This window comes from Typha angustifolia, chromosome 15 (assembly GCF_048772165.1).
Source record: "Typha angustifolia cultivar Huaian chromosome 15, ASM4877216v1, whole genome shotgun sequence".
NCBI classification, from domain to species: domain Eukaryota; kingdom Viridiplantae; phylum Streptophyta; class Magnoliopsida; order Poales; family Typhaceae; genus Typha; species Typha angustifolia.
The window spans coordinates 18,700,677-18,716,336 of record NC_133253.1 but is presented as its reverse complement, the minus strand read 5'-3'; the positions used below and the strand labels follow the sequence as shown (position 1 = coordinate 18,716,336).

Genomic DNA, 15,660 nt, shown 5'->3' with positions numbered 1-15,660 from the left:
AACGTAATATTTAGATGGATACTTCTTTGCTCCTTCCTTTTCTTTGAATCTTTCCCTCATCGATTATTATTATTATTATTATTATTATTATTATTATTATTATTATTATTATTATTATTATTATTATTATTATTATTATTATTATATGCCTAGAAACTAGCAGTTGAGGCCAGGATAAATGATGAGATTAGTGTTGACAAGTATTTGAATGGTTAAAGTTAAGTTCGTGTAAAGTACGAATCATTCCGCTGTAACTAATCGAATCATAGAATTTACACCTACCAGACCATGAAGAAAAAGTACAGAATTCAACTTCTTTATTTTTTTTCCTATCACCGTTCTTTATCACGTCAAATTGTGATTTTGTTTGAGGTAATATTTTATGGCAGACATGATTATCATATCATGTACTTAGTGGTCGACAAAAGATACTGGAGAAATAACACCCGTATAACAAAGAGGGAGGAGGACAAACTCGTAAATGAAATCAAAATAATAAATCCCCCAAATATAAAGAATACCCAAGACTAGTGACCCCAGTGTGATAAGCAACCGAGCTGAGCCACTCCCTCGAGGGACAGAGAGAGAGAGAGGGGGGGGAGGAAAGGAAATAGGAGAGGAAACAGTAGAACCCACACCACTTCTAAAAATGGCCGGCCGACTACAAAAGATCAAGGAAGGAAGAAGTAAAAAGAGGAGGAGAAATAGAGGGAAGAAAAAAGAAAGAAAGAAAGAAAGAAGTAAAAGTCGCACCTAAGACAAAATGGCTAAAGGAGAGGAGAGAGAGAGGAGGTCGGTGATGATGGCGTTGGGAAAAATATCTCTCGTTAGAAGAGAGAGGAAGAAGGAACCCTAGCAGAGACTCGTCTGCTAAAGCCGACGCGTATTCCTAGCCTGATGTGTATGTTGCTAGGCATTAAACGTTGACGATTTGATAGCTTCTTTTTTCTTCTGTTATGTAGACAAGTTCCAAGATTTTTCTCATTATTTCGCCAATATCAAGCTTTGTAACTCATTGAAGAGTCATGAATGATATCCTGACTGCGAGAAAAAATAATAATAATAATTATGCAGTTTAGTCGGGTGGTTGAGATCCGGTGGGGTCAATGTCATGGGAGGGGGGCATGATCGTATAAATATAAATTATTAAAAATATTACAAATTATTCGAGTTATGAATAAATTTATTTGGTTTATAAATTAATTTTTTTCAGATTATAAATAATTTTAAATTCTATCCAACCTGAACACTATTTATTTAATATTATTAATTTAAACAGTATTTAAAAAATTAAATTACCGTGTCGTGGTTAAATTTTAGAGGCCCCAGTCACGGTCAGTACGAACACAAAAGGTCGTGGATCACACTACTCCTAGTTAGTATGAACACAAGATGCCGAATGGATCACAACGACCCAATTAAAACATCCACTAAGTCTTTGTCTTTCCATTAACCGTGCCAGTTAAGTCCGAGCAAACGTGATCAATCTGATAATAAGTAACAATTTAATTCGTTTGGGAGAGACCCCAAAAAAGAAATCCTAAATACAAGCAAGTACGTTATAGGTGAGTAGCTGGCGTGGACTTATGGACTTTGTGGACACAAAGCGGTTGCGCCGAAGCTACCGCCGTACGGATGCATGACATGCTTGACAAGGGACGCGATAGATATAAATTCGAGAAGGTTGACTATTTAAGTCTTTTTTTCTAACTTTTTTTTAACATGCCTGATTTATTTTTTAAATTTTAAATACGAAATTAACTGTGTTTAAAATCGCTCAGCCAGTTAACCACCGTCACACTTTCAAATATCTAAATAAATTATTTAATTAATTAAAATAATTTATATAAGTTGATATAAGAAGTAACTGAATCGGCAACTTTTGTTTAAGAATATAATTTCTTTTATAAGATTCATTGACTAAATTAAGTTTCAAAATAAATTTGATCTCATATTTAAATTTTAAATTGTACTAAACACTTTAAAGATAAATTTGAAAGGACTAGCTTGAACAAAAACTTTAAAATATATTCCTCAATAATGGTAATATAGCTGGCCCGCGCTCTTTTCAAACAGAGGAAAAGTGGAAGTAATAGTTTAAGGCCAAATATGGACTCTATTGGATTCTAATCAACATTGGAACTGGTTAAATATCCTAAACACCCAGATTAAAATGTGTCTTGGATCAAAAGGAAATACTAATCATAACCAGCAAGATATTTTCCAAACTTTTTGTAAATGAGCCGAGTATGAGCCAGCTGGCTCAAAATTAATTTAAAATATTATTTATTATTTATACTAAGCTTGAGTTAAGTCTAATCCTAAGCTTATTTTAAAATCGAATATAAACCAAGCTAGTCAAACCCACATTAAGACTATGTCTAAAACTAGACTATTTTAAATTGAGCTAGTCGAGCTTGACCTATCAAGTGGAATCATTAGATAAAAATTTATTTATTAAAAGAAATTATTAGATCAAATTCAAGCCCAAATTTCTTTTTAAAGTCGGCTGAAATTGAGTCGAGCTAAGTCTAAGATCCATTTACTTATTTTAAAAACCTCTAATAACTTTTGGAGTTTTTTTGACCCATCTAATTTTCTACACCAATATTGTTTTAAACTTGTTTACATGAGTGGGTGAATATTGATTCATGTGAATGCCATGTTAACATAAACCACTTTCTTAGTGGGCTTTTTAGTAATCATATATGAAACAATATTAGATATACTAAGTCCGCTGAATAATTCAGTAATTACATTCCGTGTCAGCAATTCTTATTAAATAAAATTTCCATTGCAGAAAGCCAGAAAGTGATACTATTTAATATAGCTACATGACATCTATATGAATTATAAGTCATCTATGCATGGAAAATTGGAAATAAAATTCAGGAAATTTGCAAAAAGAGCCCCTGCGTTGTGGGTTTTTATGGCTCCAGGCCTATCTTATTAATTTTTGTAAAAAAACATTTTAATTTATAAAAATATTCAGAAAAAACCTCCTGGGTTAACCTATTATTAGCCTAATAAAATTAATCTTATCATGTTTTATTTAGATTAATATTTTAAAATTCCAAAATTACCCCTACTCTCTTATTATATAGAAAGTGTCAAATAAAAATATTAAGAATACTTTTAGAATTTTAAAATATTAATTAAGCTAAATGAGGTTAAATTAACTCAGATTTAAATACAATCTTAGCTGTGCAGATCTATATTGGTAAAAAACTCTAATAAATGGCAGGATCCGATAAGCACCATTACATAGACCAAGAGGAACTTATAATGCAGCATATATAGCATTGACATTTTTCTTTTTGAACAAATATAAAGAATGAGTGTAGCAAAGTACTGCAATTGAATGACTGTAGTATTAAATGTCTCTAGTTTAAGCTCGAAAGTGCAACTTGCAAAGAAGAAAACAAAGATTAAATTTCTCTCTGGCTCTCCACTGTCTGTTTAATTGTCACGCTATCAGTAGAACCAAACAGTACATGGTAATTCATATTTAAAAGATGGCTTTTGTACATATAATTTTTTATATCAAAAGTCAGCACTAATATGATCAGATGCTCCACCAGTAATATATATATATATTAGCATCTAGAAGAAAAGATTTCTCTGTATTATAGAAATCAGGTATCTTTAGTTTTAAGTTTAAGTTACTGAAGAAAGCTGGCACTACAACAAGAACAATATTCAAAATTTCATATAATAGAAGGAACTGACAATAACAATTTACAATATCTAATGGTTGAAGTGCTTTCAATATGGAGTCACATAAAGTACTATCATACACAAATTGTTCCAGTAAATGAAAATATACAGACATAATTGTAATTTAACTACTAAAGTTTCAGCAAAAAAATTCTAAAAATATACTAAAATAAGCTCATGCATAGTTAGGAAGAGAGTTAACTGCACAGGATCTGTTCAGAAACCACACCCTTAAAGGTAAGACTTATGTAAGAGGAAGGCCCAGTAACTTATCCAGGGTCTTTGCTCAACAATTCAAACATCTTCAAAGATAGAAAGCATTATAATTAAATTTAGAAAAGAAGCAGTATGTTAATAGACCAAATAACAAGAAGAAATCAGCATTATGGTTTAATATATATAGCAATATAGAATAAAGTAAGATATCTACTACTGAACTAAGATCTTATTCATATTAAGCACTCTAATTTCTTTAAAACTTAAAATTTATACTCTCCTTGTAGCAAACCTTCCCTTGTGAGCAACCCTGTGTCCATTCCTATTTCCTTTTTGAAGGAACATGATGAGGAAGTCCAATACCACAAAATATGAAGTCACGCTACATTCTTCTATAAAGGACAAAATGCACAACAAATTCTTTCGAGGGGAAGGACATGGTTAGAAGAAATGTCACAATGGCAGCAGAAGAGAGGGGAAACATTTTCTTTTATAACATTCACCTTCAAAGAAGCCAATGATGTTGAACGCAATTAAAATCCAAACTCCGGACATGCAAGATTAAGAATGTGATGTGAACTTGAAACTGTGTCATAAAGCTAGCGCCCTGAAGTCTTTATGCATTAGCAGAGTTAGATACCACAACCAAACCAGAGCATGTCTGTTGAGAACACGATATCTAGAAAAATTGACACGTCAAACCAAGCAAAACTACTTCTTTTAACATCTCATGTGTGCAGATGACTCCTTTATACAACAGATTCCTAGTACTGCAAGGTTAACACGACAGAAAAGACGCAATCGAAATACCAGTCACGACATGTACTACCATTATACGTATTAAGCATACTGAAAAAAAGAAAGAAGAGAAAAAAAAATGGAGGCCTAGTAGTGTACTGTAAGATACTCAAAACGAGTTATTTTTTATTCGATCCTGCAAATATAGAACTCCAAGAAACACCTCTACTTCATTCGATTACTAAAAGACACAAGAGGTTGTAGAAACCAAAAAGAGATTCCCATTTCTTCATTGAAAATGTATATAAGTAAGTAGATCGATCACTAAATACCCTAGAAGAGAAACCCGCTTGGGCATTTCCACAAACTCCACACCCGCAAGGAAGGAGAAGCCAACGGTTCCTCCAAATTCTTGATCTGCAGAGGCGGCCTCCTTTCGGGTGGCAACTGTGGAAATCGAGGCCATCGCGGTAGTACTCGATCGAGGGTTCCTCGAGCCCTTGGAAAGAGACGCGCGAAGAACGCGTCGAAAGGTAGAGGAGAAGGTGTTCAACGGCATCTCACGGCGGGGGGAGGAGGTGGAAGTGAGGGAAGAAAATGGAATCGAGCACCTTGCTTTTTAATAGAGGTGGGCAGCGGAATCGCGAGAAGGGAACGCCGTCGTTGAAGCTCGAGTAGCACAACTAACTACAGTATTACTCCTAGAAGCCCCACCATTTAGCAATAGATTCGATAAGGCTGCGGAATACAATTGTTTTTCCCTCGTGTTTCTTATATCAAAGGTATTTTTTGTATACTTTTGCTATCTTCGTGGAGAAAATCCCATCCAAATGATTACAGCAGCTAAATCAAAGTCACATATCATAAAGGCATGGACATGAGATTGCCGCTCAGCTCTCTGCATAGATGGCAATATTAGAGTAACATGTCCCTAAAACTAAGAGTTATAAATAACCACTTTAGTGACGAAATCTATCACCGAAATAAAAAGTATGTATACGCACACACACATATATATATTTATTTATTATTGATAAGAAACAGATCTTCAAACTGAGAGATACAAACAACCATTACATTCGGGTGACTATAATATTTCACCTTAATATAAAGTACGTATATCGATATATTAAAAGAGATGGCAATAATAAAACGAAAAGGTCTCCAAACTGAGAGCTACAAACAATCATTTTGGTGACCTTCGCTTATTGAATTGAAGACGTGATTATATGACGACAATATTTCATATCTTTAGGTACCCAGCGTTCATCTGTGGAGCAGCAACCAACTTAGTATCGGAACTTCTTGGGTCGGTAAAAGCCAACAGGTCTACCATTTGTAGGTTGAATGGGTCGTGCGTTCATCTCAGCGTCCTTGCATAATAACAAGTCATAGAAGAAATATGAGTTTGAATCACATCAAGAATTTGAACCAGTACTATAATGTATTTCGTTTCATGCACTGTGATCCTTTAATTTGTGTTCACCAAACAGCCATAAACTTTAGCTCTCCTTTTTGAGTCGGAAAATAATATTTTATTTTTTAAGAAAGTAAAAAAAATAAATAGTTTAATGATATAGAAAAGTACTTGGGACTTAACACTGGAGCCTTGTGTTCAGCCTAAGTCTAAAGATTTGGTCTCGAAAGCTAGCAGTTTTAAGTTCTAATCGAGATCTCAAAATTTAGTTGTTGCCTAATGTTGTAGAGTTATGTCCATGTATTCTATGGAAAATTGGTCATTCACGAAAGCTTTGCTTGTGGTAACTCACATCATCGACAGCTTCTCTCAATAGATCGACCTGACGTTTTGATACAGTCCCCACCTGCCAATAGCACAAGATGGGTTAATGAAATTCAACTTATTTTACCAGACATTTATGTAAACAACTCGAGAAGTCAATGAAATTAGTCGCAAGATATAGATAACAATGTCAAAATAGTCCAACAAACCTTGTCGAGAACGGACCACACGACTCCTTCGGTGCAGGGTGGAACTGTGAGAGACCCCATGTATCTATAGTAGTTCCTGCTTTCCCACTTTATACGCCTCGGATTCACCACTCCCACCACCACCTCTCCTTCAGGCACATCACTGATCCTCTTAATATACTTGCCCAACTAAAGAATATACATACAAATGTTAATTAATCAAACAATAAAGGAGATCAAACTTTCTTATCTCTATAACTACTACTACTACTAATAATAATCCACCAAACATGTGAGATTTCAATAAAAGAACACACCTCGACTAGGAATGAATTTGGCAAGCCGATCCTATACAAGATCCCAACAACTGCGATATTGTTATCGGCGCTTACATGAACCAAATGCGCCTCAAGGGCGTACCTGCGGCCATTGATGGTGTGCTCAGAGGGCGAGTGCCAATGCACCTGCTTGAGACTATAATCGGTTCCATTAATCTGTATACCTCCTGCATCCCCTTGCCATTCGAGCTAAATCGAATAACAATTAAGATTAAGAACAAATACATCAACCAATGATATCAAAAGATGTAGAAATAGAGAGAAGGATTCATCGCTTCGTACCTTAATATCATGTCCACGATTCTTTAGAACAGCGTTAGATGGCTTATAAGATGCATTGAGTTCGCCCAACTGAGGAAGTATCTGAACATTCATGTCTAATAGATCGATCGGCGACTGCATCTGACCGTTACCGCAAGCAGCCCAATCCGGGCGTATATTACCCCAGTTCTCGGGCCCAGTTTCAGTACCATTCAGATAGCTAAAGTCTTCCTCGTTTTCTATAAGAAAAGGTAGCGATTAGAAGGCTAGCAAGAAAGCGAACCAAAATATAAGGTTGTATACCTACCAACTTCCTGGGATGTGGCAAATGGGAGAGAGATGACGAGGAAAATGGTGGAGATGGCAAAAAGTTTGTTGACACCCATCTTTGCTAATGCAGAATGATGAGGAACGTAAGTGCTCTTTGAAGGTGTATTTATAGTGGGGGAGGAGCTGAGTAGATCTTGTAAATTGGAAGATGACAACCTAGCACTTGATGCATAAACTTTAAAAAATTAAGAAAAGAGACGTTGGACTTTAACTCAATACAATTATAAAAATAATACAACTTTAAATTTAGTGAGGAAAAAATACAATAGTAAATCCAATTTTATTGGTGTATAAATATTTTAGAAATAATTTTATACACTTTTTTAACCTAAATTAGGTATATCTATTATAAAAGAAAACGTTTTCTCATAAATAGCACGTGGCCTCTTGTATAGTTCATAAATATCAAGTATAGCCACCATTTCCGCGTCTTCCTCTTCCATTTGTGTGTTAAAAGGATATGATTAAGTAGATCTTAAAAGGTTCAGATAGAGTTGGAGGTATGACTTTAAAAAATATATTAGTTTATATATCTTAAATGCTTTCTAGTTATGGATATTATTTTTAAATTTCCACTTCATGAGTTCTCTATATTTCTTAAATCCTCTGTAGTTTTCAGTTCCACGTATCACCCCAACATGCTTTAATGAAATGATAAAGACTCAATAGTTTAATATTTCCCACTATATACAACTAACAATTAACTACCGGGAAACATCTTTAAATGATCAAATAAGTAAACGTAATAATTAAATAGATATATCTTGGCTTGCTCCTTTTCTTTGAATCTTTCCTTTATCTACTTTTATTTTTATCACCCTTGTTGGTCACGTGAATTGTGATCTTCTTATTCGAGGGAATATTTTTACGAGGGACGTGAATTAGTACTCGTATCATGGTACTTGGACACGAGAGCACGGATGGAGGCAAGAAGTTTATATAATGTATCACACCGACTCATTTAAGACTAAGAAATTGAGTAATCAACTATGCCAAGTCTATTCTTAGCAGCCTGCTATGAGTTCATTCGCAGTAGTCCCAGTCCATTAACCCCACCAGTTAAGTTAAGTGCGAGCAAACGTGTTGACGTCTGATAATAATTAAGTTACATGGTGTACGGTTTCATATTGTTCGGGAGAGACGAAGAAAACTACAAGCAAGTACGTAATAGGAGCCTTGCAGCAGGCGTGGACTATAGACTTGTGGACAATCTATTGCCGCACGGATGCATGGTGATATGATATATAAATTTGAAGAGTTGACTATTTTACTTTTTAGGCGTCTAATTTGTTTCAAAATTTAAGTGCAAAATTAAATGTCTCCCGAAAATTACTTGGAACATTCATCTCCAATGCAGGACTCCAAATATAAAGTCTACTCTATATTTAAATAAGATCTCTGTTCATGAAAGCGACTGTATTTAATATTTGATACATGGTATCTATGTGTATTTTGTGTCATCTATTTATGTAAATGAATTTCTAATTCGCCTACTTTGAGACAATCCTAGCTGGGAAGATGTATATTGATCAAAAACTCGAACTAATGACATGATACAATAAGGACCATTACATCGACCAAGTGGCACTTAGAGCATTGACTCTGTACATAAGGGACTGCATCTAGTTAAAGCTCGAGAGATGCAACTTGCAAAGAAGATAACATAGATCAATCAACGTAGAAACTTTCTCTCTGGCTCTCCAGTGTATTTATCAATGCCCATGGAGGTTATCTTGACTCTTGAGACAGTAACTGATGTCCAGAACTGTTAGATGTGAAAGGAATTCAGCATACATATTCACCACTATTTGGTCAGTTACATCACTCATTGAGCTGGCACTGCAACAAGATACAAGTTCAAAATCTCAGAAAATAGAAGGAACTGAGGTTAACAAGTTATGGTATCTAATGGTTTAAAAAGGCGCCAAAGATATTCATGGACAGTAAGAATTTATTCTATAACTAGCACAATAAAAGGCGAAACGATTTACCAAATGGTTATAGTGCATTCACAATATGGAGTCAAATACGTTATTATCATACAGGAATTGTTCCAATATATGAAAAATATATAGATACTTATTGTAATTTAACCACTAAAAGATAAACAAGCTCATGAATAGTTAGTTGACGAGAGAGTTAACTACACACTATGATGTGGAAGTCTAATATAACAAAAATATAAAGTTACACCAAATTCTTCTAGATGTGATGATATGCACGATAAATGATTTCTGGGAAAGGACATGGTTAGAAGAAGTGCCACAATAGCAACAGAAGAGTGGGGAAACAAATTCTTTATACATGCATCTTCAAAGAAGCCAATGATGTTGAACGCAATTAATATCCAAATTCCAGACATGCAAGGTTAAGAATGTGATCTGAACTTCAAATTGTGTCATATAATCGGTTGAGGCACATGGAGAGTATTAGAGAGTTCAAATAAAAAAGTAGGAGTAAAATAAGTCTCATTACCTGAGGAAGAATCCATGTTGGTGCAGAGAAAAATGATCGTGTATCCTTAGCATTGTTCATCAAATATTACATTGTCAAGAAATTATAACAACATCGATAACCATAAATAGTAAAACTATAGCCAAGATAGATGGATCGTTGCTTTTGAATTCTAACTTATGTTTGTTGTAAGGTCGGCAAAGAATAGCAAGCACATCCAAACACTATAATATTATAGTGAGGTTCTTGACTAAACAACTTAAAGTATGGAGTGTTGTAGTTGAGAAACGGTGTGGCAAGTCTATTTACTAGATTTACTAGATTGGTAGCAGTAAGCATTATTTCTACTCGATATGAATGAGATAATCCTAATGTAGCTAGCAAGGGGCAAGGGTGGTCTCAATGAGGGGTCTATGTTTCCGTTCTGCTAAATCATGTTATTAGGCAATATAAGAACAATATATTTGACGAGATATGACATTAATTTTAAAATATTGTTTGAACACGGTAGAAGTGAACTCTCTCCCTCCATTTTATTTAAAGTGTTTAACTTTTTTAGAAAACTATGTTCTCGGCAAAGATTTTGAATGTAATAAAACTCAAAAACACATCAGATTTTGACTTCAAGGGAATGAGCCATGTGAATCGTGAAAAATCGTCAACAAAAATAAATAGTGCAAATAACCACCAATAGATTTAATAAAAGGCCACACATCTAAATGGATTAATTCAAGAGGAAAATAACTTTGACAAGAGGAAGAACTAAAGAACAATTTTTTATTCTTAGCTAATTGACAATGTTCACATAATGATGCAGTGCAAGAAATATTAGTAATAGATAACTGAAAAAGTTTGATTACCCGATTACAAATCTCAATGGACCGGTGTCCTAGCCTACGGTGCCAAATAGAATGTGTGGTTTTGGTGCTAATCAAAGCCTTTAAAGACTTAGCTTTATTATGAAATAGCTGCTTCAAATGCATGGGATACATGCCATCACAACAAAATAATCAACTGTTAGTATAAAGTAGACATTATTATTAGTGCAAAATTTTGAATTGATAGAAGATTGGCGGATGCTTCTAGACAATGCAAGATTTATTTAAATTGCATTGGATGGTTATTGGAGGAAAAAGGTGTGAAATCAGTGTGTGCAAATGGTGAGAGTCCGACAATTGCCTACAGTGACAGCTTCTTTGCCATAAAAAGGTTGCTGAATGTGCAGTTTCTCGAGAGTTGCAATCATATGCTGGTTTGGAACACTATCAGCATACCAAGGCTGATCATCTTGTTTAGTAAAGACAACATTAGCTTGCGCAACCATGGCAATGAGTTAACAAGGAGGATGACGCTCTTGGTATGCAAAATCCATCATGTGGTAGCAGTCAAGCACATAGTGACCAAATTTGGGATAAATCTGACATTTAGGTCGATATTGTGTTTGATACACATTGGTTTCACAGGCTAGCTGCTGGCATGGCGGTAATGGAGCATTTGAACGATTTTGTGATTGCATATTTCTATGAGAATATGGTTTCAAGTTTATAGGCATCTTTTCTTTCTTAGGAGGATAATGTTTGCTTGACTTGTTATTGGACATGGCAAAACTTTCAGAATCAGGTTGAGTAGATTGATTGTGAGCCTCAATCAAGACCTCATAGTTTAGAAGCTCGGATTGAAAAACTTTAAAAGGCATAATAGCATCCCGGTAGCAAAGGAATATGTTGTGACAAACTAAATAAACGTTGGATTAAAACCACTTAATATGAAGCCAATTAGATCATCATTTTTGAGTAGTTTCCAAGCAGCAACTAGTTGATCGGCATAACATTTGACAAGACAAAGGTAGTCGGTGCATGACTTAGAATTCTGATAAAGGATTAGAAGTTGTCACTTGAGTTGTGCTACTCGAGATCGCGAGTGAGATGCAAACAGAGTAGCGAGAGAATCCCAAACCTTCTTGGACGTGTTCAGGCCATAGACAGTATCAAGAACTCCTTCAGGAAGAGTTGCATTGATCCAACTTAAAATAAATTGGTTTTTTTTTTTTTGTACACATGACAAACTCAGGATTTATCTTAGGAGTATTGTCAGTGGAAGATGTTGCAACTTGACAAGTAGGATATGCCTCGAAACTATGTTCTCTAATAAGTCACATTTTTGCCTGCATTTAGTTCATATTATCAAAAGACAATCGGTTAGTTTGATCTGCATTAGAAAGAAAATGGCAAATGAATTAGCAATAGATTCGAGAAGGCTGCGGAATATAATTGTCTTTCCCTCGTGTTTCTTATATCAGAGGTATTTTTTGTATACTTTTGAGATCTTCGCGGAGAAAATCCCATCCAAATGATTACAGCAGCTAAATCAAAGTCACATATCATAAAGGCATGGACATGAGATTGCCGCTCAGCTCTCTGCATTCCAATAGTTTATCATCAACAACAGCAGCTAGCTCTCATAATCCTTGAGCATATCAAATAATTTACAACACCGATCACTTATTAGGAAATACCAGGCAAATTACAATTCAACGTGTGACAAAATAATATATAGAAGATGGTCTGAAAACTTTATTAGTTTCTTGTGATCTTTCACAAGATTCAAGTCCAACTGCATGGTGTTTTGCTTACCGCTGCTTGTACCTCAGAAGATGGCAATATTAGAGTAACATGTCCTTAAAACTAAGAGTTATAAATAACCACTTTAGTGACGAAATCTATCACCGAAATAAAAAGTATGTATACACACACACATATATACTTATTTATTATTGATAAGAAACTGAGCGATACAAACAACCATTACATTTGGGTGACTATAATATTTCACCTTAATATAAAGTACGTATGTCAATATATTAAAAGAGATGGCAATAATAAAAGTTTGGAGAGCCACAAGCAACCATTTTGGTGAGCTTCGCTTATTGAATCGAAGACGTGATTATATGACGACAATATTTCATCTCTTTAGGTACCCAGCGTTCGTCTCTGGAGCAACAACCAACTTAGTATCGGAACTTCTTGGGTCGGTAAAAGCCAATAGGTCTACCATTTGTAGGTTGAATGGGTCGTGCGTTCATCTCAGCGTCCTTACACAACAACAAGTCATAGAAGAAATATGAGTTTGAATCACATCAAGAATTTGAACCAGTGCTATAATGTATTTCGTTTGATGCACTGCGTTTTATGCGATCCTTTAATTTGTGTTCACCAAAAAGCCATAAACTTTAGCTCTCCTTTTTGAGTCGGAAAATAATATTTTATTTTTTAAGAAAGTTAAAAAATAATAATAATTTAATGATATAGAAAAGTACTTGGACTTAACTTCGGAGGCTTGTGTTCAGCCTAAGTCTAAAGATTTGGTCTCGAAAGCTAGTAGTTTTAAGTTCTAATCGAGATCTCAAAATTTAGTTGTTGCCTAATGTTATAGAGTTATGTCCATGCAGGGAAGCTTTGCTTGTGGTAACTCACATCATCAACAGCTTCTCTCAGTAGATCGACCTGGCGTTTTGACACAGTCTCCACCTGCCAATAGCACAAGACGGGTCAATGAAATTCAACTTATTTCACCAAACATTTACGTAAACAACTCGAGAAGTCGTCGCAAGACATAGATAACAATGTCAAAATAGTCCAACCAACCTTGTCGATAACGGACCACACGACTCCTTCGGTGCAGGGTGGAACTGTGAGAGACCCCACGTATCTATAGTAGTTCTTGTTTTCCCACTCTATATCCTTCGGGTCCACCTCTCCCACCACCACCTCTGCTTCATGCTCATCACTAATCGTCTGAATATACTCCTCCAACTAAATAATATACATACAAATGTTAATTAATCAAACAATAAAAGAGATCAAACTTTCTTATCTCTATAACTACTACTACTACTACTATTAATAATCCACCGAACATCTGAGACTTCAATAAAAGAACACACCTCGGCTAGGAATGAATCTGGTCGGCCGATCCTGTACAAGATCCCAACAACTGCGATATTGTTATCGGCGCTTAGATGAACCAAATGCGCCTCAAGGGCATACTTGCGGCCATTGATGGTGTGCTCAGAGGGCGAGTGCCAATGCACCTGCTTGAGACTATACTCGGTTCCATTAATCTGTATACCTCCTGCATCCCCTTGCCATTCGAGCTAAACCGAATAACAATTAAGATTAAGAACAAATACATCAACCAATAATATCAAAAGATGTAGAGATAGACAGAAGGATTCATCGCTTCGTACCATAATATCATGACCACGATTCTTTAGAATAGCGTTAGATGGCATATAAGATGCATTGAGTTCGCCCAACTGAGGAAGTATCTGAACATTCCTGAATGATAGATCGATCGGCGACTGCATCTGACCGTTACCACAAGCAGCCCATTCCACGCGTATGTTACCCCAGTTCTCAGGCCCAGTTTCAGTACCACTCAGATAGCTAAAGTCTTCCTCGTTTTCTAAGAGAAAAGGCAGCGATTAGAAGGCCAGCAAGATAACGAATCGAAATATAGGGCTGTATACCTACCAACTTCCTGGGATGTAGCAAATGGGAGAGAGACGAAGAGGAAAATGGTGGAGATGGCAAAAAGCTTGTTGAAACCCATCTTTGTTAATGCAGAATGGTGAGGAATGTAAGTGCTCTTTGGAGGTGTATTTATAATGGGAGGGAGAGGGTAGATCTCATAAATTGGAAGGTGGCAGCATGACACTTGATGGATAAACTTTAAAAAATTAAGAAAAGAGACGTCGGTCTTTAACTCAATACAATTATTAAATTTTAGTGAGAAAAAAATATCATATTAAGTCCAATTTGATTGTTGTATAAATATTTTAAAATTAATTTTGTATATTTTTAAACTTAAATTAGGTATATCTATAAAAAAAATTCTCATAAATAGCACGTGGCCTCGTATAGTTCATAAATCTAAGTATAGCCACCATTTGCACATCTTCCTCTTCCATTTGTGTGTTAAAAAGATAAGATTTAGTAGATCTTAAAAGGTTCAGATAGAGTTGGAGGTATGACGTAAAATAAATATATTAGTTTATATACCTTAAATGCTTTATAGTTATGGATATTATTTTAAATTTCCACTTCATGAGTTCTCTATATTTTTTAAATCCTCTGTAGTTTTCAGTTCCGCGTACCACCCCTACATGCTTTAATGAAATGATAAAGACTCAATAGTTTAATATTGCCCACTATGTACAATTAACAATTAACTACCGGGAAACATCTTTTAAATGATCAAATAATTCTTTGAATCTTTCCCTTATCTACTTTTATTTTTATCACCATTCTTGATCACGTGAATTGTGATTTTATTTGAGGGACGTGAATTAATTATATATTGTATTTATATCAATTAAATTGATGTTATTAATTTTTTATTTTATTAATAAAAAATATATATGGTTAAAAAAAATTTATCGAGATATTTAAAATAAAATTAATATTCAATGATTTAAGAAGTAATTTTAAATTACTAATTTTTTCATTTAAATATAAAATTTAGAAAAAAAAATATCAAAATAGATAAGCTAATTTCGAGATTCAAAATGCTATATAGTCATAAAAATAAATAAATAAGTATATATATATATATATAATTAAAAAAGTAAAATATGAAATAACTCTAAAATAATTTATTATTAGGCATATTGGATAAG

General features: G+C 34.6%; 2 protein-coding genes across 2 annotated transcripts; both read right to left on the bottom strand.

Annotated features, from left to right (window-relative positions):
* Window positions 1–5,676: 5,676 nt before the first annotated feature.
* LOC140779281 (alpha carbonic anhydrase 7-like) lies at window positions 5,677–7,585 on the bottom strand. The gene is made up of 6 exons (XM_073124294.1): window positions 7,507–7,585; window positions 7,221–7,438; window positions 6,918–7,127; window positions 6,622–6,789; window positions 6,441–6,494; window positions 5,677–6,044 (listed from the first exon to the last, which is right to left on the bottom strand). Exons 1-6 carry the CDS (start codon window positions 7,583–7,585, stop codon window positions 5,961–5,963), a joined length of 813 nt encoding a protein of 270 aa, XP_072980395.1. The 3' UTR covers window positions 5,677–5,960.
* A 5,277-nt stretch (window positions 7,586–12,862) lies between these two features.
* LOC140777028 (alpha carbonic anhydrase 7-like) lies at window positions 12,863–14,594 on the bottom strand. The gene is made up of 6 exons (XM_073120931.1): window positions 14,516–14,594; window positions 14,230–14,447; window positions 13,927–14,136; window positions 13,628–13,795; window positions 13,457–13,510; window positions 12,863–13,074 (listed from the first exon to the last, which is right to left on the bottom strand). The coding sequence occupies exons 1-6, from the start codon at window positions 14,592–14,594 to the stop codon at window positions 12,991–12,993; spliced, it is 813 nt and encodes a 270-aa protein (XP_072977032.1). The 3' UTR covers window positions 12,863–12,990.
* Between the last annotated feature and the right edge of the window lie 1,066 nt (window positions 14,595–15,660).